The sequence below is a fragment of the Sceloporus occidentalis genome, unplaced genomic scaffold (genome assembly GCF_023333645.1).
Source record: "Sceloporus occidentalis isolate IW3139 unplaced genomic scaffold, rSceOcc1.0.p SCAF_2, whole genome shotgun sequence".
Lineage (NCBI taxonomy): Eukaryota > Metazoa > Chordata > Lepidosauria > Squamata > Phrynosomatidae > Sceloporus > Sceloporus occidentalis.
Window position 1 is genome coordinate 64,052,050 of NW_028316982.1, and position 24,080 is coordinate 64,076,129.

The 24,080-nt window shown below is 36.1% G+C and overlaps 1 protein-coding gene across 2 annotated transcripts in view; it reads left to right on the forward strand.

The window, feature by feature from the left end:
• The window catches only part of LOC149318482 (STE20-like serine/threonine-protein kinase), a 41,937-nt gene that overhangs the window by 14,269 nt on the left and 3,588 nt on the right, over nucleotides 1-24,080 (forward strand). The window contains exons 3-18 of one of the 2 annotated variants that reach the window (XM_089509808.1): nucleotides 1,772-1,820; nucleotides 2,809-2,958; nucleotides 3,451-3,523; nucleotides 3,733-3,927; nucleotides 4,417-4,498; nucleotides 5,882-6,010; nucleotides 6,867-8,306; nucleotides 8,696-8,826; nucleotides 9,086-9,209; nucleotides 11,070-11,249; nucleotides 14,269-14,361; nucleotides 19,536-19,665; nucleotides 20,123-20,247; nucleotides 21,083-21,271; nucleotides 22,526-22,651; nucleotides 23,780-23,893. In XM_089509808.1, the coding sequence (XP_089365934.1) occupies nucleotides 1,772-1,820; nucleotides 2,809-2,958; nucleotides 3,451-3,523; nucleotides 3,733-3,927; nucleotides 4,417-4,498; nucleotides 5,882-6,010; nucleotides 6,867-8,306; nucleotides 8,696-8,826; nucleotides 9,086-9,209; nucleotides 11,070-11,249; nucleotides 14,269-14,361; nucleotides 19,536-19,665; nucleotides 20,123-20,247; nucleotides 21,083-21,271; nucleotides 22,526-22,651; nucleotides 23,780-23,893 (3,330 nt within the window). The remainder of the gene's footprint in view (nucleotides 1-1,771; nucleotides 1,821-2,808; nucleotides 2,959-3,450; nucleotides 3,524-3,732; nucleotides 3,928-4,416; nucleotides 4,499-5,881; nucleotides 6,011-6,866; nucleotides 8,307-8,695; nucleotides 8,827-9,085; nucleotides 9,210-11,069; nucleotides 11,250-14,268; nucleotides 14,362-19,535; nucleotides 19,666-20,122; nucleotides 20,248-21,082; nucleotides 21,272-22,525; nucleotides 22,652-23,779; nucleotides 23,894-24,080) is intronic. The other variant, XM_089509809.1, reaches the window with a different exon arrangement.

Below are 24,080 nucleotides of genomic sequence, written 5' to 3' on the forward strand. Positions count from 1 at the left end.
TATTTTCAAAACGTGGATGCTTGAATCCATGTATAAAAAATCCATGTATAAGAAGGGCTGACTGTATATAATTCACTTTCTGATGTAGTCCTTCACCAACTATATTTTGTTATTTTTCCAGCTGTTCAAAATCTTAATGGATGGACTGTTTAACTCCCAACTCTTTCTAAACTCCTGCTTTCATTTACAACATTCTGAAAACTTGGCTGGAATAGTTCATAGCTGAAGTAGCAGGAATCTTCTTTGCCCATTGTACTCACCAGCCCATTGCCAGAAGTGTCCTTCTCCTCTACTGTGCTTTCTTTCTTAGTATGTCCCAGATAAAGAGATTTCCCATACCTTAGCAATAGTGAAGTCTTTTACTCATTGAGTTCCAAGACAAGATGTACCCACAAAGAAATTCTTGTCATTTCTGGGTGTGTAATTTAATGCAAAGCAAATTGCCTACCTGTTATGAGGGAAGGAACCTGCACTTATGGTGGGATGAGAAATACTGTATTCTAAAACAGTAAAGGCATGATTCTCCAATTCAGGACATGTCCTATCTGTGCTTAAAATCAGCTACTGCACATTGTGGGGTCATGCACACCATCAGCTTGAAGCACCAGTTGGACCTCAATTAGTGTGGCAGTGTGGATTCTGGACACTGCAGTCCCAAAGACAGCTGCTGCCACAGCCCTGAACAAGTGCCAGCAAGAAATGGCTTTTCACTGCTCCTTTTTTGATCAGCTTTTCCCAGTCGTGCAGCTTCCAGCCGCTCTGGGGGTGTGCGTCATGAGCACACCCCGCCCCCAAAGTGGCCAAAGCCATACTTTACAGCCCATCTGTTTTGGGCGTGTGTGAACAAAGTCAAGAAGGACATTTCCCCTCAGTATGGATTCCTACGTTCTGATAATAATGGGAATATGGGAACATGCTTAAAGCCCAATTATAAAAAATTGAAAGATCCCAATAAAATCTACAGGCTTCATTCCCCACAATTTTAGTGAAATTGTGCCCCCCCCTCCAAGATCTGTTCTTGGTTCAGATCTCTTAATTTTCCTGGGACAGACACTACTAGATACTTTTGAGCTCTAATAGAGTATAGACAGGTCTGTGCATAAGCATCACTTTGTTTGGCTTAAGTATATGGTAGGTCCCCAATATTTGGGGGTCACACACACACACCTCACTAGACCTCAGAGGGAAGCCTCCCCCATTGGGAAGGGGGAAGTCAGTGTTTTTCTTCATGTATGGCTTCTCAGTCTCTCTGAAGTGAAGCGGACCAGAAATCAAATTAGGAGCCACTTTTTGGTATTTCATGGGAAAAGGCGTCTCCTTGCTGAGGAGATCTTGGAAAGCTGAACTCAGGCCGAGGAGAAGGGATTCCTTTTTTGAAAACTCATGGTAGGGGTTTTTGAAGGCAGCAAAATGCCCTGTGAGCTGCACTGTCGCCACCTATCTCCAACCTCCCATAACTAATTCTTTTTTAGTAATGCAATGTAATTTAATGGTACTCAGTGTATACACACTGAAAGAATATCAAGAATAACTAGGTGTTCTGAAATTACTGCTTCCTAAATATCAAAAATCCTCTTCAGGCCAGTTAAAAAAGCCTGTCATCAATAAATCTGTTAAAACAAAGGGTAGAGGGGAAAGAAATTTTGCAAACCTATAGATGCTTGTACATTTGGTTAGGGAAATTTTGATTCAGTTCTTTGGTTTTCACTAGCCAACAGCCTGTTTACATTTATACACTTTTAAAACAAAATGTTTTTATTTTTACATGTAGATACTCATCGAGTTCTGTGCTGGTGGTGCTGTGGATGCTGTAATGTTAGGCAAGTACAATTTTTAATTCTATTCAATAGCATAACTGCAGTTTTGCATGTTTGGTATGTGGTTAATTATGCTGTGATTATATTGGCTTTAACATTTTATTTCATTTTGAAGTGGTGTATATACATTTAAAAGTAGTAACTGAGCATGAATCATTTCTCCAAAAATCCCCAAACTCATTAGAACCTTGACTACAAATTGCTTCAGCAGCCCAAAGCTTTCTGAAATATGTAAGTTTTATAACTCCTTAAGGTTATAAGAAAGAAAAGCCTCTGGGAAGTTCTGATAAAGCCCCTATAAGAAAACTGGTTTATGCAAGTACCAGGGTTGGCATGACTTCCCCCAGGAGGTACTTTTGCCTTCTTCATTTTAGTTCAGAGGAGAGAGAGATACCTCTCAACATAACTTGAAGAATTATTGTGCTTCTCCAGCTTATCTCTTGAGTCTTGCATTTTTTGCTAGATGTATGGCACAGTTTTGGTGATATAAAAGAAAAGCTTGTTGCCAGTCTTGATCCAGGAAGAAAGGTGCTTTAGATATTAATAGTTTATACACACTTTTTGCTGTGTAGTATTTCGGTTAATTTTTTAATTTGGAACATGGCTTCAAAATGGGGGGGAACTTTTGTTTCATGAGTGCCTCAGCAGCCTACTCTTAATAACAGGAAACCTTTCCGTTTTTGAAGAAATGGGTTCTTTCACCATCGTTTCATGTACATATATTGTAGATTCCCTTTGTAGATATGACTGTGAGTAAAACTGCTTTAGTTCATTACATTTAATAGCCAAAAATGTAAAATACCAATAAATTAAGCAATGCTGGAGTAGAATAAAACACAAGTGGCTTCATTTGAATTTTATTAAGATCAGTGTGATTAGCTTTTATACATTAACAGGTTGTACTTGTAAGAAACAAGTGAACATTCTGCTTCTCCTAACATGTTTGGCAAAGGAAGGTGTTTTTTTATCTGAAAGTATATTTTTCTTGTAGAACTTGAAAGACCACTAACAGAGCCACAAATCAGGGTAGTTTGCAGACAAACACTGGAGGCGCTGCACTATCTGCATGAAAATAAGATCATTCACAGAGATCTTAAAGCTGGCAATATTCTTTTTACATTAGATGGAGACATTAAACTGGGTAAGTATCTACTTTTTAAAATTAAAATAATGTTAAAGAAGGTAATATTGATTTTTACTGACTTTTTTTTGCACCACTTTGAGATCAGGAACAGTAATTTCCCAAGAGGTACAGAAGAATACAGATGAGAAAAAAATAGTCTAACTAATTATTTTAATTACACTTGGGAAACTTTCCAAGGATTTTAGAGGAACTGGGGCAGTCCATTCCAATATTTGCAATGAATTGTTTAATGTTTGCTGAAATCTGACATGACATGTTTCTTGACACACAAATGCAAAAAATTTTAAACATAGATTCTGGGTTAGACAGATGATGATGATTTTATTTACTTATATCCCACCTTTCTCCAAGTATAGGGACTCAAGGTGGATCTAATAATGGAAATAAGATGTGAACTGGAAAGAATGAAAGTGATTTTCTGATTTAGATAGGAAAATGACACAGTTTTGAAGCATGTTGATAAAAGTATGTGCTTTTTGTTATTTCAAGCGGATTTTGGAGTGTCTGCTAAAAATACAAGGACAATACAAAGACGAGATTCATTCATTGGTACACCATATTGGTAAGTATGGCATTCTCTATTTTTTCATGATGATTGAACATGCTACTGTTAAATATCACTGTATAGTTTTAAAAAATATGTAAATAAGCAAAATTGCAGTATTCAAGTAGAACATTTCTAGCTTTTATTAACCCTGTTTTCAGTTGTTGAAAGTAATGACTGCTGCAGATCATAGTTCCTAACAAACCTTTATTCTTTTTTCTTTCTAGGATGGCCCCTGAAGTAGTAATGTGTGAGACATCTAAAGACAGGCCTTATGATTACAAGGCTGATGTTTGGTCTTTAGGTGTCACTTTAATAGAAATGGCTGAAATAGAACCACCTCATCATGAATTGAATCCAATGCGTGTTCTGCTGAAAATAGCAAAATCAGAGCCACCCTCATTGGCACAACCCTCAAAATGGTTATTGTTCTATTTTAACTTTTCTGTTTACAATATTAGTCAAAAAATCATGTGCCTTAATTATCGAAGTTGAACATTATTTTTCAGAAGAGGCAAAGAGTAGTCATCTTAAGCCTAACTTCATATACTAGAAGCCACTTTCAGTTAAACATAGGTGTGTACCACTGAAAGAGAATCATCAATAACTTATTAATGTTCTGTAGAACTTATTTGAGAGGCAATAGACACCAAAGTAGCATTTTTCTTTGGAAATGTTCTTCTAGCTTTTGTCTAAAAGTCAATGTATATGTTTCATTTGTCTCTAAGCAGATTTTTCTATTAAAATATCAGAAAGGGCCCAGAGAACATTAATGTTTGTTTATCATGTTGCTTGTCCTGTTCTTATGCTGACAGATTAGTTTATGATAGATCCAGACAGGAGGAACTAAGAGATGTTATTACCTAACTTGTAGTATATAGCAGTTTTTGATTTTAGCTACTTTTATGCAGGTCTCCTGATTTTAAAGACTTCTTAAAGAAGTGTTTGGAAAAAAATGTAGATGCCAGGTGGACCACTGCTGAACTTCTGCAGGTATGAGCAGCAACGTTGGGGTTTTTTAATGCTTTGGACTTTTATATTTAAAATTAAAAGGAATGTGTTACCCACCTCGATCCTCAAAATGGAAGAGGTGGGATATAAATAAATAAATTTATTATTATTATTATTATTATTATTATTATTATTATTATTATTTATTTTGCATCAGTAGTTCCCAGATGAATTGCACCCTTCTGGCGCCATAGGAATAGACATTTCACCTCAGTGTTGGTTTTCTAACCACCTGTTCCAGCTAAATGACAACTAATAGTTTTTAAAACTGCAGTAGATATCACTTAGACAGTTATGAATACATACTCACCATATTTAGGTTGCTTCACAGTGACTCCTGGCCTGGTTGTCCCAATCCCCACTTACTGGGTAGCAGCTGCTGTGATCAGTGGGGATCTGTTCCCCTCTTGATTGGGAAGCAGCTGACTGACAATCCCAAACCTTCTTGTGAGTGATCTCCATTGTGACAAGAAGTTCCCTGCAGGGGGTCCTTGTCCCGCTCACCTAGAGATCATTCAGCACAAGGAGGTGAGATGGAACCATCATTCAGCTGCTTCCTGATTGATGGGAACAGACCCACAGCGGCTGATGCCCAGTAAGTGTGGACTGGGGAAACTTTCACAGTTTCCTGCATGTCCCCTAAGCTAAGCTCCCTAGTTCTCTTCTTTTTTCTCCTGTATCCCCTACTGAAAAGGTTTCATGTCTGTCCAATGGCTTTTTGAACCTGGAAAATTATAGAGTAGTCTGGATATTCTAGAGGGAAGGGTAATATATCCTGACAAGCTATTTCCAAATATGTTGGATATAATGAATGTTTGATGGATGGCTTGCTTAGCCATTTCTTTTATAATTGTCACGCAACCAAAGAAATGCCTGTAGTAGGGTGAATATGACTTGGTTTTATGTTGTTACCTTTATTGTTTCCATTGAAAAAACAAAGCTTGGGATATTAATTTTAAGAAAACCCAAAGTGTCACTCTACCACTGTTCAGTTATTGACTGCTTCAACATGTCATTGTAGACATTATTCTTAAAAGTAAATTTCCGAAATGCATCATATTTATGATGAAAAGCCTTTAAAATGGAGCTATACAGAAAGGATAGTCTACCAGAAAGAGAACTCATAGTTCAGCCATGTGGAATAAATTCTCATATGTGAATACACGTAAATGAGCTTACAGTTGCAAATCTGTAAGAAGCTTAATGAATTATGAAAAAAGAGTTTGAGCATAACTTATCCTTAAGAGTGCATATTTGTTTTGAATGAGGATCAAAGGAGTTGTGTATGCTGGTCTTAAGTAGCAAAATACATTCTGTTCAGTTAGTTTTTATTGTTTGAAATCATGCTTGCTTTTTTAAAAACAGCATCCATTTGTTACTGTAACCACCAATAAACCAATCAGAGAACTGATTGCTGAAGCAAAGGCTGAAGTTACAGAAGAAGTAGAAGATGGGAAAGATGACGATGAAGAGGAAGAGTCTGAAAATTCTCTGGTGAATTAAAATTGATAATTTAAAATAACTTTAGCTATGATATGTAGCTGTAAATTATGTTTATTCCAACTGATTTGTTAGTTAAATGCTTTTATGAGTTCAGTGGTAATGCCTTTTAGATTCCTTGACATACTTTTATTGTATTGTATTGATATCATTTGATATAATTAAGATATCAAAATAAAAGTGTAGAATATGCAAATTTAAGTTAATCTGTAGAGAATAAAATGTACAAATGTATTATGTAATCTTTTATGAGAGACATTTTCTAAAATATCAAACTGAATATAGAGCAAAGTAGGTTTATATTAATCAAACAATGAACTAATACTTATGGTTTTTTTAAAATTAATCTGGGCATGTATATGATTTAAGAAATTGTATTTACTGTTCATTTGAGGAGTGATGTCTCCTCCCAGCTTCAGACCCTTAAAGACTTTGAAAAACCACTGATAAAAGTCAAAGGCCACATCAGTATGTCATACGTTGAATCCATCTGAGCATAGGAGAATCAATAAAGATCAGAGGTGCCTTCTGCTAACAAAAAGAGTTTAAAAAAACATTTCCCAGTGTTACAAAAAAGCATAGACCACTAAAACACCCTATTAATTATGCTGAAGAAATGTTAAGAAAGTGAAGTAGCTGTGTGCGTATTTCACAATGTATCCTAGCTTTCATTTGTAGTATTTTACTGTTATGAAAAGTGGGTCTTAAAAGAAATCATCTGAAGTTGGGCAACAGCTCCTAAATAGTCACAATTAAAATAAATACTTGAGTTTGTGGGGATATAAAATTTTGAGTAATGCATTATATAGCTAAACTGTGAAACTAATAATATTTTCAATGCACATTTTAGCAATTACCCGCAAATAAGCGAGCCTCATCTGACCTCAGCATTGCCAGTTCAGAAGAGGATAAACTTTCACAGAATGCCTCTATCCTGGAATCAGTTTCTGAAAAAACAGAGCATCCAATCACAGAAGGGACTAGTACTAATGCCTCTGAAGGTGAAAAAAGGGGTGTGGAGCCCAGCAGCAATGAAAAAGAGAATCATGTTGTAAGCACAATTGTTATCACACAGGAAAATGGTGAAAGGTTGCAGAATGGCGCTGTATTACTGCATGAAGATGGTGAAGGAAAGGAGAATGAAAAAATTATTCAAAACACACTGTCAAGTGGAGACATTGAATCACAGAAAGAAGAGAAGGAAATAGAAACAGTCATTTCTGAAACTAATGTTAAGTCCAGTCTGAAAACAGAAGAAGAAAATACATTTTCAAATAAGTCAGAAGTTGAACACAAACAAGAAATAAAATCTGAACCTGAAGGCAGCAATGCAGTAATAACTGAAACAATATCAAAAGACACTGATATAAAAGAGATTAGCATAAACCTCCAAGAAAATAAAGATGAGGAGGAAATGTCTACAGAAGGAATTAAGGAGACTAAAGATTTGCAAGGGAATAACAAAAGTGAAGAGAGTGGCCTGAAAGAAACTGAAGGTCAGAAAGAAGCAGCTCCTGAAGAGTCTCAGGTGACAGTGGCAGATGAGTCAATTGATGAACTGCAGAGAAAGTTAAAAGAAGGTACCAGTAATGCTCAAGAGGCAGATAACAAAGCTTTGACCACAGATACAGATAAGGTGCAGCTTGGGAATACCCAGGAGTCAACTGTGTGTGTTTCTGAGGAAGCGGAGGAGAAAACCCCCTCTGAACCACCTTTTGTTAAAAGCGAGGACAAAATGGTAGGTTCTGATCAGCAGGTAGTTGAAAAATACAGTGACGATTCTAACAGAAAAGACACAACACAAGAAACAGAAGCCAAGGTTCCAGAAGAACAGAAGCAAGCAGCAGATGGTACTGAGAATGTCCAAGAGGCAAGGAGAACTGAGGAAGTAAACACTGAAGATAAGAGTAGAGTTGCAGAACCTGGTCATAACTTAGGAAGTAGAGTTGAAGAAAACCACAGGAGTCAAATTCAAACAGGCACAGAACTTGGAGCAGTTTCTTGTGACGTACCAGTTAAAAATGAACTTGAAGATACTGCTGTCAACCAGCAACATGAACATTCTTCAGTACCCAATATTAGCATTAGCTGTGCAGAAAATGAAGCAGAAAATAAATCAGGCAATCAAACAAGTGTTGAAAACTCAAGGAATACTGATCCTGAAAGCTCCAAAGAAAATGATACAGATTCAGGAACAGGTTCTGCAGCTGACAACAGTAGCATTGATTTGAACTTATCAATTTCCAGCTTCCTTACTAAAAACAAGGATAGTGGATCAATATCTTTACAGGTAAGAATTAACAATTATAAGTGGCTTTTGTAATTTCCACAGTTACATTTCCAGCTTGACCCCCATAATATATCAACACAGATTTTTTACAGACAGAAAGAAACTTCACCAAATGACATTATTCCCCTGTTAAATACTATGTAGTATTTTGCTTATATTGTTGTATTTTCCCTATTCCCAGATTTCCACATTTATTACTGATGCATATATTAATGTCTTTAGTACAAGAGTTTGTACACTTCACAAGACACTTTAAGAACAACTTGATAAAAACAATGAGGGTTTTTTTCCTTTCAAAAATGTGTAATGTTAGACAGCTGTGTTTTATAGAGCTTAGAAAACCTTTCCCTAATTTTTTCCTAACATATCATCTTTTATCTTTTATTCAGGAAACTAAAAGACACAAAAAAACTCTTAAGAAAACTCGCAAGTTTGTTGTTGATGGTGTAGAAGTAAGTGTGACAACTTCAAAAATAGTCACCGACAGTGATTCTAAAAGTGAAGAGTTGCGATACCTTCGGTAAGTTTGAAAATGTTCCAAAATCAGACCATTTCTTCCAATGAGAGTTATTGGAGTTTACATCTCAGACTTACGATTTAAAAAAATAATAATTTTATTGTGATTGGGCTATGCTTAAGAAAAATTGTGTATCTTCTCTAAACACCCAAAATGCAAATGTTGATTTCTTCTCTCAGTGCCACCTATACTAATGCTGAACTGAGTAATCAGTGTGTTTCATTCATCTTCACAATACCACTTTCCCCCTTCTTACCACCAGACGCCAAGAATTACGAGAGTTACGACTGCTCCAGAAAGAAGAGCAGCGAGCTCAACAGCAGCTCAGTAATAAGCTATTACAACAACGAGAACAGATGTTCAGACGCTTTGAACAGGAAATGACGGTAAATTACATATTTCACTACCATACACAGACGAATATATACTGTGCAGACTCATCATTAATTCTTAATTGGGATAATCTAGTAATCTAAATAATTTTTGTACCAAAACTGACATTCTTGATATGAATAATAACTTTTTCAAGAATTGTGAAAAAGTCATTCCAGAGCAGCTCAACCTCTTTTATTTGGGTTGCCCTCCCCTTCCAGCTTACAGCCTCATGCTCGCTCTCTTGGGGTGTTAATTGCCAGTTAATCTTTAATACTGCTATATATGGCTTTTGCCCTGTGTCAGCTTTAATTCTGTGAATAATGGTAGCATTATTGTGCTATATATCTAAGTTAAATATGCAGAAGTAAATTGAAGCAAGGAGGACTTGACCAGTTGCACTGGTAACAGGGCTGCATCCCTTACATATAATCTGCACAGTGCAACAATTTACATATGCCCTGTATGCATGTTGCTTTTTCATTTTCAGCTCTGGTGTAATCTTAAAAAGTATATATAATCGTCCATGGGTTAAAATATTTTCCAGAAGAGCAGATACGTTATGCTGTTGTGGCAAAACCAATGAATACTCTATATTTTGCTGCATAGAGAAAAGCATAGGAATCCTTATTCAGGCACAGTCTTACTCTTGTGAGAAAATATTTCACATATTCTGGGTAGAGCCTATTCACCATAAGCTTTAACTGAACTCTAGTCTACTGCAGTGTTAGCCATGTATGTTAGTACTTGCTGCCAACTGTGATAGCGCAGTGAAGCTCTGTGTTAGGATCACGGTATAGATATGGTCCTGTCATGCTTAATTGCTGTATTTGAACATATGTGTGTAAATGTTGGATGATGGGTTATGATATCCTATTGGTGAATCTGGGACAAATAAAGATTGTTTATCAGGTACAATCTGGGATAACAAGCAGATGTGTGAGGAGGTAGTGAGGGGAAATTAGGAGGGACCAGACCTGGGAAAATAATGTGAATTGCTGACAAATGGGGTGAAGGCTTTGTAATGAGTGAATTGTTTGAATTCTGAGTGTCCTGGTGTAAATGGGGGAAATTCCTCAGTCTTGACAGCTATGTATTATGATTTCCGCTGCTTGCTGAATAAGCAAACCCCTGAATCTACTGAAGTTTTGTATTCCTGAGGTGGAGTTAGCCTATACGTTACACTCTGCCATTATTCTACCATATGCAATTTAGGCTTAGTTGGTACTGAAGGAGGCTGACAGGAGACTACACACCTGTCTTTTGCAAACTAAAAATCCTCAGTTTCTATTAATGAATAGTGCATGTATTTTTCCCAGGAATGCTACACAAAAAGGAAATTATTATCTCATGCTTTGGGAGCAGTATAAAAATTGCCCAAATAATTAAGCCTGCAATCCATGGGACAAGCTGTCATCGTCGCTTTCTTTGTTAAACTTCTGCATGATGGCTGATATGCACTTTCTTTCTTTGTCTATTGGAATTAAATAGCACTTGAGAAAATGATCTGTGTTTTTGATCAACTCATTCAGTGCAATCCTATACCAAAAACATCAACAACTAAGATATATAATGTATGCATTATATCCAAAGTTAAGTATGCTTATGCATGTTCTATTCCAATTTTATGGATTTACTTATTATAATTGGTAGCTGGAAATTTCGCCCTATCTATAGTATATTGTGCTGTGCTTTTCTGTATGTGCATATGGGAGATAGAAATGATACCTCTTCTAGTACTGGGCCAAAGCAGTTTTCTAATAAATTGTCACACAGAAATAGAAATATGTTATATATCAGTAATCCTCACCTTCCTCAATCTCATCAAATTTAAGTCTAGATAAATAGTAAATGTAATGGATTTTTTTTTCCAGAGTAAGAAGCGGCAATATGACCAGGAGATTGAAAACCTAGAAAAACAGCAGAAACAGACAATAGAGCGTTTGGAACAGGAGCATACAAATCGCCTACGCGATGAAGCAAAACGTATCAAAGGAGAACAAGAAAAAGAATTGTCCAAATTTCAGAACATGTTGAAAAACAAAAAAAAGGAGGTAAAATCTAATCATTTAGTTGATAGGTGATATATGAATAATGATTCTGCTCGTCAGTGGGATCTGTGCAGTGTAAACTCTGATTTTGTTAAAAGGGGGTAGGATATCCCCACTTTAGAATACAGTGGGTCCTTTGTTCCATGACACACCGTGAATACCAAAATCCGTGGATGATCACATCCCATTAAATACAATGGCACAGCAAGATTGTGCCCCTTGTATAAAATGGCAAAATTAAGGTTTGTTTTTCTGGGATGTATATATTTTAAAAATACTTTCAAACCATGGATTCTTGAATCTGTGGACAAAAATTCCATGGTTATGGAGGGCTGACTGTATAATAAAAAAGGATGCTTTTTGGACCTGAAAAATAATTTACTGTTCTTTAAGCAGTTGTATGCAATGAAGAGGGCATCCTTGCACTTGAACAAAGACGTTATAATAATAGCGAAACAATGGCTTGAACTTTAAATTTTTTAAAAATAGGATTGAGATTAGTAGTTCTTTTCAGCATCTTGATTTCACTGTTAGCACAGACGCATTTCTGTTTTCTTGAACTTGCCAGAATTATTAGACGTTCAGTAAAAGTAGAATTTTAAAAGTGATATAGAGATTCTGTAAGAACAATTTCTGGAATTCATCACATACATATGCCTTTTTGGTTCTCCAGGGTCAAACAGACATGGGGAGGAGCCATATTATATTTTTTTGCCCACAATGACCTTTGAGGTGTGTATAGGGCATCTTCACCATGTTTTGGGGAATCTCTGGGCAAATTTAACCCTCAGAAAAGTCTTTATTGAAACAGTAATTGACTTCCATTTACTTGCTGTGGTTTAAAAAAAGACCTTTCTTGGGACTTGTATGGCCCAGAAAGTTCCAAAAACATGGTGAAAATGATTCCTAAAGGGCATATGAGGGCAACCCCCCTTTTGTATTTTCTTTTATGGAAAGGGGGGGGGGGGGTGTAGCCCACCAAGGTATCCTGAAAGACCAATGTAGTCCTCTAGCCTTCTAAAGCTGTCTAACCCTGGCTTAAAGCAAGTATTATATAGATAAATAACCATTCAGATGTTTGCTAATATGTAATTCAACTATAACTGAAAAATACCGTATATACTCGACTATAAATCGAGAAATTTATGCACCAAAATTGACCCTAAAATCCAGGGTCGACTTATATACGGGTTAGTACACTAATATTGGCTAGAAAGGTCCTGAAACAAGCACTGCCGTGGTGCCCCATTCTTCATGCCTTAAGGCAGGAGGTTGTGTGTGTGTGTGAGTGTGTGTGTGTAAGAGATTCCCGATCCAAATTGAAAGCCTTCTCTTCCCATCAAAGAAACCCCATTTGGCTCCCCTTCTTTCCCTCCCCAGTCTGATTTGAAAGCCTTCTCTTTCCATCAAAGAAACACCCCTTTTAACTCCATTTCCTGTCCTCCCCAATCAGATGTTAAAACCTCTCCTTCAGCCCCAGCGAAGTAGTGTTTGACGGTTGGGAGAGGTCTAGAGAAGGAGATGGAGGAATGGAAGTGGTGTTTTCCCCTTTCCATCCTTTGTTATAGCCCCCTAGGTTTTACCCTTGACTTATATACAGGTCATATCAAAATCCATAATTTTAACCTGAAACCATTCCCTCAACTTATACATGAGGTTGACTTGTACACGAGTATATACGTTATTTTAAAGCATCCATTGGCAAAGAAAACAAAAATCAGTACAACACACTGTTAAAAGCCTATTTTGCAGAAACAGTAATTTCCCCAAGCCTGCTTAGAATAAATAAATAAAACAATAGCTGACAGGATATTAACAAAGGACTGGTCTAATCTCACTAGGATCGCCGTTCCAGAGTTTAGGGAGTATAAAATTTTTTAGAGGTCTGAGAAAAGTTATTAAATTTGGTGAGGCATATGATTACAGATTTCTATACCCATTCCTGAACGCCTTTTCCCCCCCAGAGAATTACACCAGGGCTTTTATTGTAAGCATTATATATTGATAGCATAATATGAAATTTTCTGGTACCTCAGTTGTATATTGTTTTTAATCTGTATGACATTAACTTCCTTTTCTGCTGGATTTCTTGCACTTCTGAGTCTCTACTGGTGATTGGGTCTTGAGAAGGGAAACTGGTGATGAGATTTAATACACTGAAAGCAATCTTGTTCATAAAATAGGACTGGCATGTGGTGATTTTGGTTTTTTGATCTGTGGGTTCTTCCAGTCTTAAACAAACCTCCATTCTTTGATATTTATGAACTGCGTAATTATTTTCAAATAATAACTATGGAATCTCTTCATGAGAGTGTGAACATACACAATCAAGCTTTTGATCATCTATTTCATCTACACTAACCGAAGATTCAAGACAGCATTCTCTTTAAATATTATTCTCAGTTTTTTAAAATATACATTGCTAAAACAATTATAGGCTAATTACCAACATTCTTTAAGTTGCAATAGCTAGGCAACCTATATGAAATTGAACACTTGATTTACCTTTTCTTATTTTAAGTAAACATGTCTTTTGATGTGCTCGTGGCTTTTACGATTGGTGTTTTTTTAGACAACTGTGTCTCCATTTGGATGTGACATGGTGTCATTCACAATTGTTCTCTTCTAGTAGCGTTAATCAAAGCATCTTGTTATTTTGAAGCTTATTCCAGGGCAGTAGAATCCTTTCTCTTATCAGTATAAGTACATTTGTATTTTTAATACAGTTTTAACTCCTTGTAGGTCTGTAAAATTGGTTGTAAAAGCACCATTTGCATGCAAACATAAACATAATTTCTAAAATGCAGTCAGCACATACACTTCTTTCTATTAATGTAATCAGTGTTTGCTTTGTGCACGCCTGCTTTCTCCATCCGTTTTCTACAAGCAAACTGTGCTGGCTTTGCATGCTCTTTTTTTAACCTTCTTATTGCTTGACCAGCTCCTCTCATATTCACCATAAATGCTTGCTGTGGAGAAAAAGGGTTATTTTCCCCACCTTCTGCATGCTTGTGCACTGTAGGTTTTTAATGAAGTGGAGAAAGCACCAAAAGAGCTGAGAAAAGAGCTCATGAAACGCAAGAAAGAGGAGCTTACTCAGTCCCAGCATGCTCAGGTAACCTCAGCAGCTTCATGCTTCTAAACTCCCCAAAAGCAGCTTCGTTTGCATAGCTTTAACCATTTGATGGAGTTTGTTTGTTTTTCTTTAAGAGTATATATTTATTTGTAAAGATGAATCCTTCATAAGATTACAGTTTAGAGCTTGTGTACATAAAGAGAAGTGTAATACATATTCTGTTTTAAGTAATATTTGTTTATTTACAGAATTACATGGGAAATCAAAGGGTTTATGCAGAGGTCTAAAAAGTGTCTTTATCAGACAGAGATGTAAATATAAAGCTGGAATGTGTATATTCTGTTCAGAATATTTAGCTTGAAGAATAATGTTATGAAAAGTGTGAAACTGCCAAATATAAATTTGTTTACTGGTATTGAACATCTTTAGATGTTAAATCCTATTATTATTATTATTATTATTATTATTATTATTATTATTATTACATCCTTTAATTCAAGACACTGCAGTTAGTGTGAGGGGTGTCCGTGTTTTCCTAAGTTAGGTAGAATGTTCTGAAAGGGAGGGACAAGAAGTCAGAGTATTACTGTAGGCAGCGCCAGAATGCATGACTGATTATCCAAAGCAAGTTTCTCTCATGCATGGAGCACAACCCTGCCTTTGTTGTTGTTCTTAGGATTTTTTTGTTTTTGGCTGGTGTTTTTCATAGTAGCGTTTCTTACTTTCTTCCAAAGCCCACTATATATGTTGGGATGTGTACTTCTTTTGTGACTTTGCACTTGTACATTTAGCCATTATTGTATCACAAGAAGACTTAATGCAACCATGTGATTTATTAAATTTACCAAAGAAAATATTAACATTTTGTTGCACAGTGAGTTGTGATGGGAGTTGAATGAGAATTGATTGTGGCAGTTTTTATATGAGTAAATACTGGGGAAGGATTCACATTAAATTCTTGCTTTGTTTTGCAATTGATGGCTCCTTGATTACAATTAACTTTGCTTCCCTAACTCCACTACTTCATCAGTACAATAGTAAGTATATCTGTAGTTCACTAGATGTATTCTAATTTTGGTATGTTGATTTCACTATTTGTTGTTTGGGTTTATTTTGTAGTTTGTAGGTATAAACAACTTCAGAAATATTACCTCTTTATGCAGAGGTGATTCCATTTATATCACCTCTTTCACCAATGTGGTTTCTGTAACCGAATCCTACAATCTTTTTTGCTGATATTCAGCATTTAAATGCATAATTTGTAGTTGCTTTCTGATTTGGGAAGTGCTTTGTATTCTGCTCCACAGGGCGTTGCTCAGGTTATGATTCAATCTTTTCAGTTGTCCTCATGTACTCTCTTCAATGCTGTAATGCAGGATGTAAGTCCAACACAACAAAAAATAGTTTATTTCCTCTGTAGCGTTAGCTTGTTTTTTTCTGCTTTTTCTAACATACACATGCTGAGTAATCTCTCTTTGCTTTAAATTGTTTCCTAATGATGTATTCATATGCAGAAAGATATGGTTGTGGTGAGCAAATCGGGCTGAGATGATTTTCAGCATATGTGTGAAACTGAGTTCTGTGTTTGCATATTGTTTGCTGTGAAACTTGGCCATTTCCCAAAATACCTCCTGACATCATATGATGATGGGTTTTCCCTGCTCCTCATAATAAGAATCAGCTAACCTAAATTTTGACTCATGGGGCAAGGAACACTCTTGTAACACTTTTCTTTTCTGCCTTAAGCAGCAGCAACAGCCTTTCAAGATCTCTTTGTTTTCAACCTTTCTGTTCTCTCTTTTGTTAGGAGCTGGGGGGGGGGGTGTTAGAATCTTAATCCAGAAAGTCTTCAAACTTTGTTGAAATTGCCTTTTATTTTATGGCTGTTGGATTACCAATTTTCATTCATTTGCTGGACTATCTAATCTAGCTATCAGCAATCTGAGATTGTATTTTAAAGTATCTAATCAATGTGATTTTTAAAGAATTAAGTAGCAATGTTAGTGATCCCAAACCTCAAGCATTTCTTTCATTAATCCAGTTGACACGTTTGTACTAAGTAGGATATTCACTTTTTAAAATTCTGTTAAGATACACATAAATCATATTACTGATTTTAAATTGAGTTTTATGAAAATAATAAATAGCTCCTTTAGTTGACAGAATTAAGAGTTTTATCATAGAAAGGTAGACTTGGAAGGGACCACAAGGGCCATCTAGTCCAGCTCCCTGTCATGCTGAAATACACAACTAAAGGACTCCTGAAAGATGCCCATCTAACCTCTGTTTAACGGCTTCCAAAGAACCACTTTGCTTGTAATTTGAATCCATTGGTTTATGTTCTAGTCTCTTTTCAAACATATTAAGATGATATTCAAGAACCACTCAATTGCATTTCTGATACTAACTCTTTTGGAACTTTCATTTGCTTCTTTTATTAACATTTTGACATATCCTACTTAGTGAAATGTTGCAGAAGCACCAATTATAGTTAGCTTTTAAACTAGGATTTGACAGTACAGTAAAAAGCTCCTTTGCAAGCTCTGATTAAACCAAGCCATGGCTAGTCTGGTTTAATGATGCTCAGAAGTTATGCTAAATAGTAGGAATTTCCATGGGAGAGGACAGGAAAGGTGAGGAGCCTACTTATCCAGTGCACCAATAAACATAGTTAAATAATCACTAGCATTACATATTATCCTGTCTGAAAATCTTTGATTTATGCTAAATCTTATGCATAATACAACTGGAAAATGTATTTATGATTTGAAGCTGCTTAATCATCCTATCTAGTTTTCAAAAGTGAGTGATCATGAGACATAGGGGAGCTGTTAAAAAGAAAACTGGTAAATGTCTAGTGCACATACTGATCTGAGATCAGCTTTGAATTTGGCTTAGTGAAATAAGTAGGTTTATATGACTAAGTAACTTCATCCAATTCATTTTGATTGATTATAGAAAGTTTGTACAGAATTATTCTGTTTATGATTGATTTCTCTGCAGTTTTTTTAATGCTAGCTTTGCAGATTTGTTCATTTAGTTGCTATCTATAAAGTAAACATAATATGTAAATTTGCTACATCTGGCTGATTATATTGAGTTAGCTCTTTCTTTCCCATCTCTTGTGTCCTAGGCAGAACATGCACCTGGAAATCATTCATGCTAGATAATCACATTACATAGCAGATAATTTTAAGTTAGAACTGCCTTAGTATAAAAGTATATTTAATGTTATTAAGGAGATTGGCATGTGAATACTGGTTTTGTTTTTTGCATTTGGCAATGTTATGTTGCTATGGCTTTCAGCATCTTCACATATCATTCTTTATCCTACTTTGCTAATTCTCAGCAGAAACTAGACCTTTCTAAGCTTTTTGGTCTAAAACTTTAGTACAGCACCTTCTGTCTCTGCTGCATTGTACAGTGCACCTTTCCCTTACGTGGGGGATCTGTTCTGGACCCCCCCCCCCCCCGCGTAAGGGAAAAACGTGTATGCTTGAGCCACATTAGAAATAATGGGGTTGGTACCCATGGTGCAGGGCAGAGCACATGCCATGGGCACGCACCCCATTACTTCTTCCTGGCACACTGAGGCTTCTTCTGGTGCAGGCTTCAAGCATATGCTGGAAGCTGCATAGGGTGCGCCCGCATATAACACGGGCCCACTGTATATCATTTTATGAAATGTTTTTGAAGTATCCATATTCAGCCTTGCCTATGCTTAATCTATGAAAGTATAATATTGGTGTGCTTAATTATAAAAAAAATATTTGTATGGCTTAGCCCTGACTCATGGATACAGTCTGTAAGGTGGTGTAAAATAATCAGAATAAAATAGTGTAAAAACCTCAGCAACACATATACTTCTCAAACCTTGCTATCCTGCTTCTTGTTGTTGTTGTTATTTTCTTTTCTTGCAATACGCTAAATGTTCTTCCTTTTTCCTTCTCTGCTTGAAAGTAATGATTGGTACAGGGGGGAAGACAATACTCTACTCACTCTACTGATCCTGTTACAATCACAATTGTTTGCAAACACTTTTTTCTCTCTTTACTGCTCCCTTTGACCATCACCACCTCTTATTCTTGCCTCCTTAAATGATAGGAGCCATTTATGATTACTTTCTGTGTACTGTGTGATGGCATAAGTCTGTATAAGAAATTGGATATGGCAGTTTATTGACATCACCGACGGAAAATGAAATGTACTGAGGAAGAGATCTTCATAACAATCCTAGAGTATCATATATCACAAAACAAACACTTTACAACTCTCTCTGCAGTGATCCAACTAAAAATCATCAAAATTTGGAAATGGGGACTGTTTCAACCCTGATGCAGATTGTTTTGTGAAGAACAAACTTTTTCAGATCATCTTTAATTTGTAATATGCTGCTTCCCATTTATTTGTAAATAGAACTTGGTCATTAGTACTATGAAAATGGATATAATAATTTAATTTTAATTTCTTAGAGAGAATTGAAGGTTTTGATTATTTTGCTGCGCTGTGTTTCTGTTTGTGTGTTCTTCCACCTTAGTACACAACTTTCATAACTGGCTAGAGCTGTGTATCTGGCAAACTGCTTCTTAATGAAGAATTATTATTTCTGCATATAATTGACTGCTTTGAAGCCTGTCAAAAGAACCAATTGCATTTCAACCAAATACGAGATTTGGAGAGAGGGGGATAGTTTGAGGAGAGTGAAAGAGAGAAAGAAGTCATAGTACCGGTTACAGTTCTCCAAGTTGTGTGTACTGCTGTTCAGATATGCATGTTTACATGTCATCCTTTATGGCAGTGATTCCCAATCTTTGGTCCTCCATTTGTTTTGGATTTCAGATCCCAGAAGCCCCAGCCAACTTGGCCAACAGTTAGGAATTATGGGAGCTGAAGTCCAAAACATTTGGAAGATTAAAGGTTGAAAACCACTGCTTGGATGGTATTGGGTGCCCCAAATGTCACAGAACATGCAGCAAGTCCGCTCACTTGTAAATGTTTAATTTATCTGTGAAATGTTGGTATTTAATCTGGAAAACGCAAGTTCAGATGCCTTATGTCTCTGAAGTTTGCTGGATGGACTTGTGGGAAAATATCTGTGTCTTATCTGCTAGCACTTTATCATAGATGTGAGGCTAGAACACTGCTCTGAGCTTCTTAGAAAACATGTCTGAGAGTTATGTATAAGTGATTCAATTTTGACTAATTTCTAACAGGAGCAAGAATTCGTGCAGAAGCAGCAACAAGAATTGGATGCCTCGCTAAAGAAAATAATTCAGCAGCAAAAATCAGAGCTAGCCACAATTGAAAGAGATTGTCTTAATAACAAGCAACAGCTCATGAGAGGTATTTTCTGCCTGTTTGTCCTATTGGATTAAATATTTATAAACTTAAAGTACTAGGTGGAATTAAGGGCTCAGGCAATCTAGTACTGTTCACATGCAAGCCCCATGAAAATGAATAGGAATATTTATGGAGTAGTGTCCTACTTTTTTCCTCCAGTAGAAGCAGAAAAATCCAGTTAATACTGTTTTTGTACTTGCAAGTCTTAATTTGAGAAGTAGAAAAAAGTTGCACAAAGATCTGTTTAAAAGTGTGTTTTTCTTTGCGACACTGTCAAACTTGTTTATATCTATAATTTTAGTCAAGTATTTGTCAGTTCAGCTGGAAATCATTTTTAGGACATTTGGATCTATTATTTCATCTAGGATGTTCTCTAGTGTAACTGTTTTAAGACGTGCTTGGTTTGGGGAATGACCTTTCTTAAAGACCTTTTTTTAAAAAAAAAATCTTCCCCCTTTAGCTCGTGAAGCTGCAATATGGGAGCTAGAAGAGCGACATTTACAGGAAAAACACCAACTCCTCAAACAGCAACTAAAAGATCAGTACTTTATGCAGAGACACCAGCTGCTCAAACGACATGAAAAAGTTAGTACAATTTCAGTCTCTCAGCATGTTTGAAAAACTTAAAATCATAGTAGCAAACACTCTTTGCTATTGACTTATTTTCTTATTGATGGAGCATTTTCCCACAGAACTGTACTTAATGCCATTGTCACACAACACAGTAAACTAGGAACAACAGAAACCTTGGTTTAACAAAGGCAAAGCATACTAGTGTTTGCTGCCTGCCTGGTTGCTTATACTTGTGGTTGGAGTGTCTAAAAAAAAGACCTTTGGTTTTTTTTATTGTGGCACCCAAATGTAGGTGTTTTCCCCTTTTCTGATTTGTTTCTCTTCCAGTGAGAGAAATAAGCTATGGCTGGAACCAGACCCATTGAATAGAATTTACATTTGTCTTTTGTTTTACCAACTTTTCATTGATTAATTGGATCTATTCTAGTTGGAACTAATAGGTAGCCCCAAGGATTCCTTCTCTGATTTGTTGAAAGCATGTGAATAGGAGAAGGGAAAGTACCCACATTCAGACAGCACAATGAACAGTGTAGTGATGCTGTTTGGCTTATTTAACTGCTTCCATAGCAATAGAAATTCATCAGGCAACAGGAACTAGTACGTTGCCTGTAGCCAATAAGCCGGAGTTCCTGTAGATTTTTAGTTATTGCCATTCTTTCCAGTATTTATTAAACATTTTAAGTTAGGTTTTGTTGTTACTAGTGGCTTTGAAACACTTGCAATTTTTAAAGATTTACCTTCCACTATTCTCATTAAGAAAACCTAATACTGAAATATTTCAGTAGATGGTAGAAGAAGTACCGGTACATTAAATTCAGTGTTGAGTCCCCTCTTTTTCTTTTTCTAGGAAACAGAACAAATGCAAAGATACAATCAGCGGCTTATTGAGGAATTAAAAAACAAGCAGACACAGGAAAGAGCGCGACTGCCAAAAATCCAGCGCAGTGAAGCAAAAACGAGAATGGCTATGTTCAAAAAAAGCCTAAGAATTAATTCTTCAAGCACTCCAGAACAGGATCGTGAAAAGATAAAGCAGGTAACAAACAGCAGCCCTAGTGATAGTTAAAGGAAGGAAAGCAATTAGCTTACTTGCTAATTAGCTTACTTGCTGTTCACTGCTATGATCTTTGGAATAGCGGTATATAAATAAAACAAATTATTATTATTATTATTATTATTATTATTATTATTATTCAGACATATATGAGTTAACAAAACTTCTGACACTGAAGCTGCTTTTTTCAAAGTCTTTTTACATCTTCCCAGCATCCTTTTTTGTTCTCATTCTCTCTTTCTAGCTGAAATTTTTAGAGGGTAAACACTGGGAAGATGGTGAAGAAGGGTTGGAGAAACACAGATTGTTGGTGCTGTGTTGGTATGTGTGCAGTAAACAATGCAATAAATCAGTGGTTTCCAAACTTTGGTCATACAGGTGTTTTAACCAAACAGCTTGGCCAAAAGTCAGGAATTCTGGGAGCTGAAGTCCAAAACATCTGGAGGACCAAAGTTTGGGAACCACTGCAATAAAGCTGAAGCTGAGGAAAAATTGGATTCTTTGCTAGCTGATCTGATCCTACTGTGAGTGCCTCCATACAACAGGCAAGGCAAACAGCAGCTGCTTCAGTAAAACAGAGAGGAAGGGGGAAATTATCCCTATTTTTCCTGTGTTATTTCTGCCTCAGAAACCAAATTTTCTGTTAAAGAAGTCACGCCCAGGAACACAGCTATTTTATAAATATATATACCATAAAGGTTCCATTAAATTTATGAACTCAATTCAGTTTGACTGTAAAAGTCATATCTTCCTCTATATTAAGGGCTTGTGGTGTTTACTCTTAGACCCTTGAATCGAATAGGACAGTTAGAGCTGTTTTAGAACTAATAAATGTTGTGGCTTATGTTGTGTACATCAGTGCTTTTCAACTATCTGAAGTGGAGGACTGGCAGTCTTTTCACAGTGTTCCAGAACCAGCCGCATATTTGTTCCTATTGGCCATCATTGATCCTTTCTTTCCTGGAGACTGCAGCCAATGACTGCAGACCAATGACTGGTACAGGGACCACCATTCTGAATAGTGCTTTTGGAAAGATCAATTAATGCAGTATTACTAGGAATTGAACAAAATGGTTACTGTTGTATCGTATAAATAACAGAATCCATTTTAATCTGCATAATATTAATAATTTCAGTATAATTCTAGTGTTCTTACCTCTTGCATAGTCACTTAGTTATATGTCGAGGTCTAGAAGCATAAAATAACTTTTGATTTAAATCCTCTTTTTCTGAAAGTTTGCCGTTCAAGAAGAAAAAAGACAAAAAAATGAAAGACTGGCTCAACATCAGAAGCATGAAAATCAGATGAGAGACCTTCAACTGCAGTGTGAAGCCAATATTAGAGAACTGCACCAATTACAGGTTAAACATATAATGCATAGTGCCTAAACTCTTAATCTAAATTATGCTCTTTAATAGTACTCATATTTATTTATTTATTTTTGTGGAAGTCCAAGTGCATGATGCAGTTTGAAAGAAAAACTGATGGGGTAAAATGTCCAACACAGATAGGTTCAGATAACAAATAATATTATCATAATTAATGTTTTTAGAGGCCTTCCTCTAAGTAGCACTGGTATCTGAAGTTAGGCAGGTAGTAACTGGAAAGTGACCATTGTTTATTGTGCCCTGTATGTGGAATGTGCCTCCCAAGGAGGCTTGCTTGACATTAAATTTGATACACTTTTGTTGCAAGGCAACAACTTCTTCATTTGTTCAGGCAATTAGGTATGTCTTGTAGCTGCTCAAACAACCTGTCTGATTCAGTTTTAAATCTAATACTAGCTCCAAGACCAATTTGCAGCTTTAGCTTTTTCTGTAAAAGTGAGACATTATCTACGATACATTCCTGTTGCTTCAACTGGGGAATTCAGTGATGTTATATATTTCTTTATTGCTCTGATTTCATCTTAGATTTGTTGCATTGATTTTATATATCACTTCATTGTGTGTTAATGTTTTACTTTGTTTTAAATTGTTTTGGAAATGCTGATAAACTGAAAATCAACAAAGAAATGCATACTTAAAAATTGGGCTGTGGCTGTTGGGAATATGGAATGAGGCTAGTTGGTACCTCCTTAGTAACTTTTATAAGAAAGAAGCAAAAAGTGAAGCTATAACTGTGACAGATTCTGTTGTTGACAGCCTTCCTCCTCTTGTATGCCAAAAAAAAAAAAAACTTGTCCTGCTATGATAGAAATCTGATACTAGCTCCAAGACCAATTCATAGCTTTAACTTTTTCTGAGAAATTGAGAAATCATTTAATATTCATTGCTGGTGTCTTATTTGAGAGATTCATGTTATACTTTCTGTTGAAAAGCTAACATCTTGATATAGAGAGCATTACTAAGGATGGAGGAATTATCTTTGCTACTATACAGACTAAGCTAATTAATGAATTAGGTCAGCATATGCTGCCATACAAGCGGGTAATCATCTAATCTGGTTTACTAGATTTTACTAAAGGATTATCTCTATCCCATTTTCAGAATGAAAAATGCCATCTACTGGTTGAACATGAAACTCAAAAACTAAAAGAGTTAGATGAGGAACATAGCCAGGAACTAAAAGAATGGAGAGAGAAACTGAGACCAAGGAAAAAGGTAACATATGTTTCACTACAGATCATTACAGAAGAGAGAAACACCAACAGAATGCTGTATTTTGAAGATAGACTTTTTGTTTGTAAATGAATCATGATATTTCCACTTTCTAACTATCACTCATTGTCAGCAACAAAACAACAATAAATTTCCCAGTAAAGAGAGCCACACCCTTGGCATGCCATAG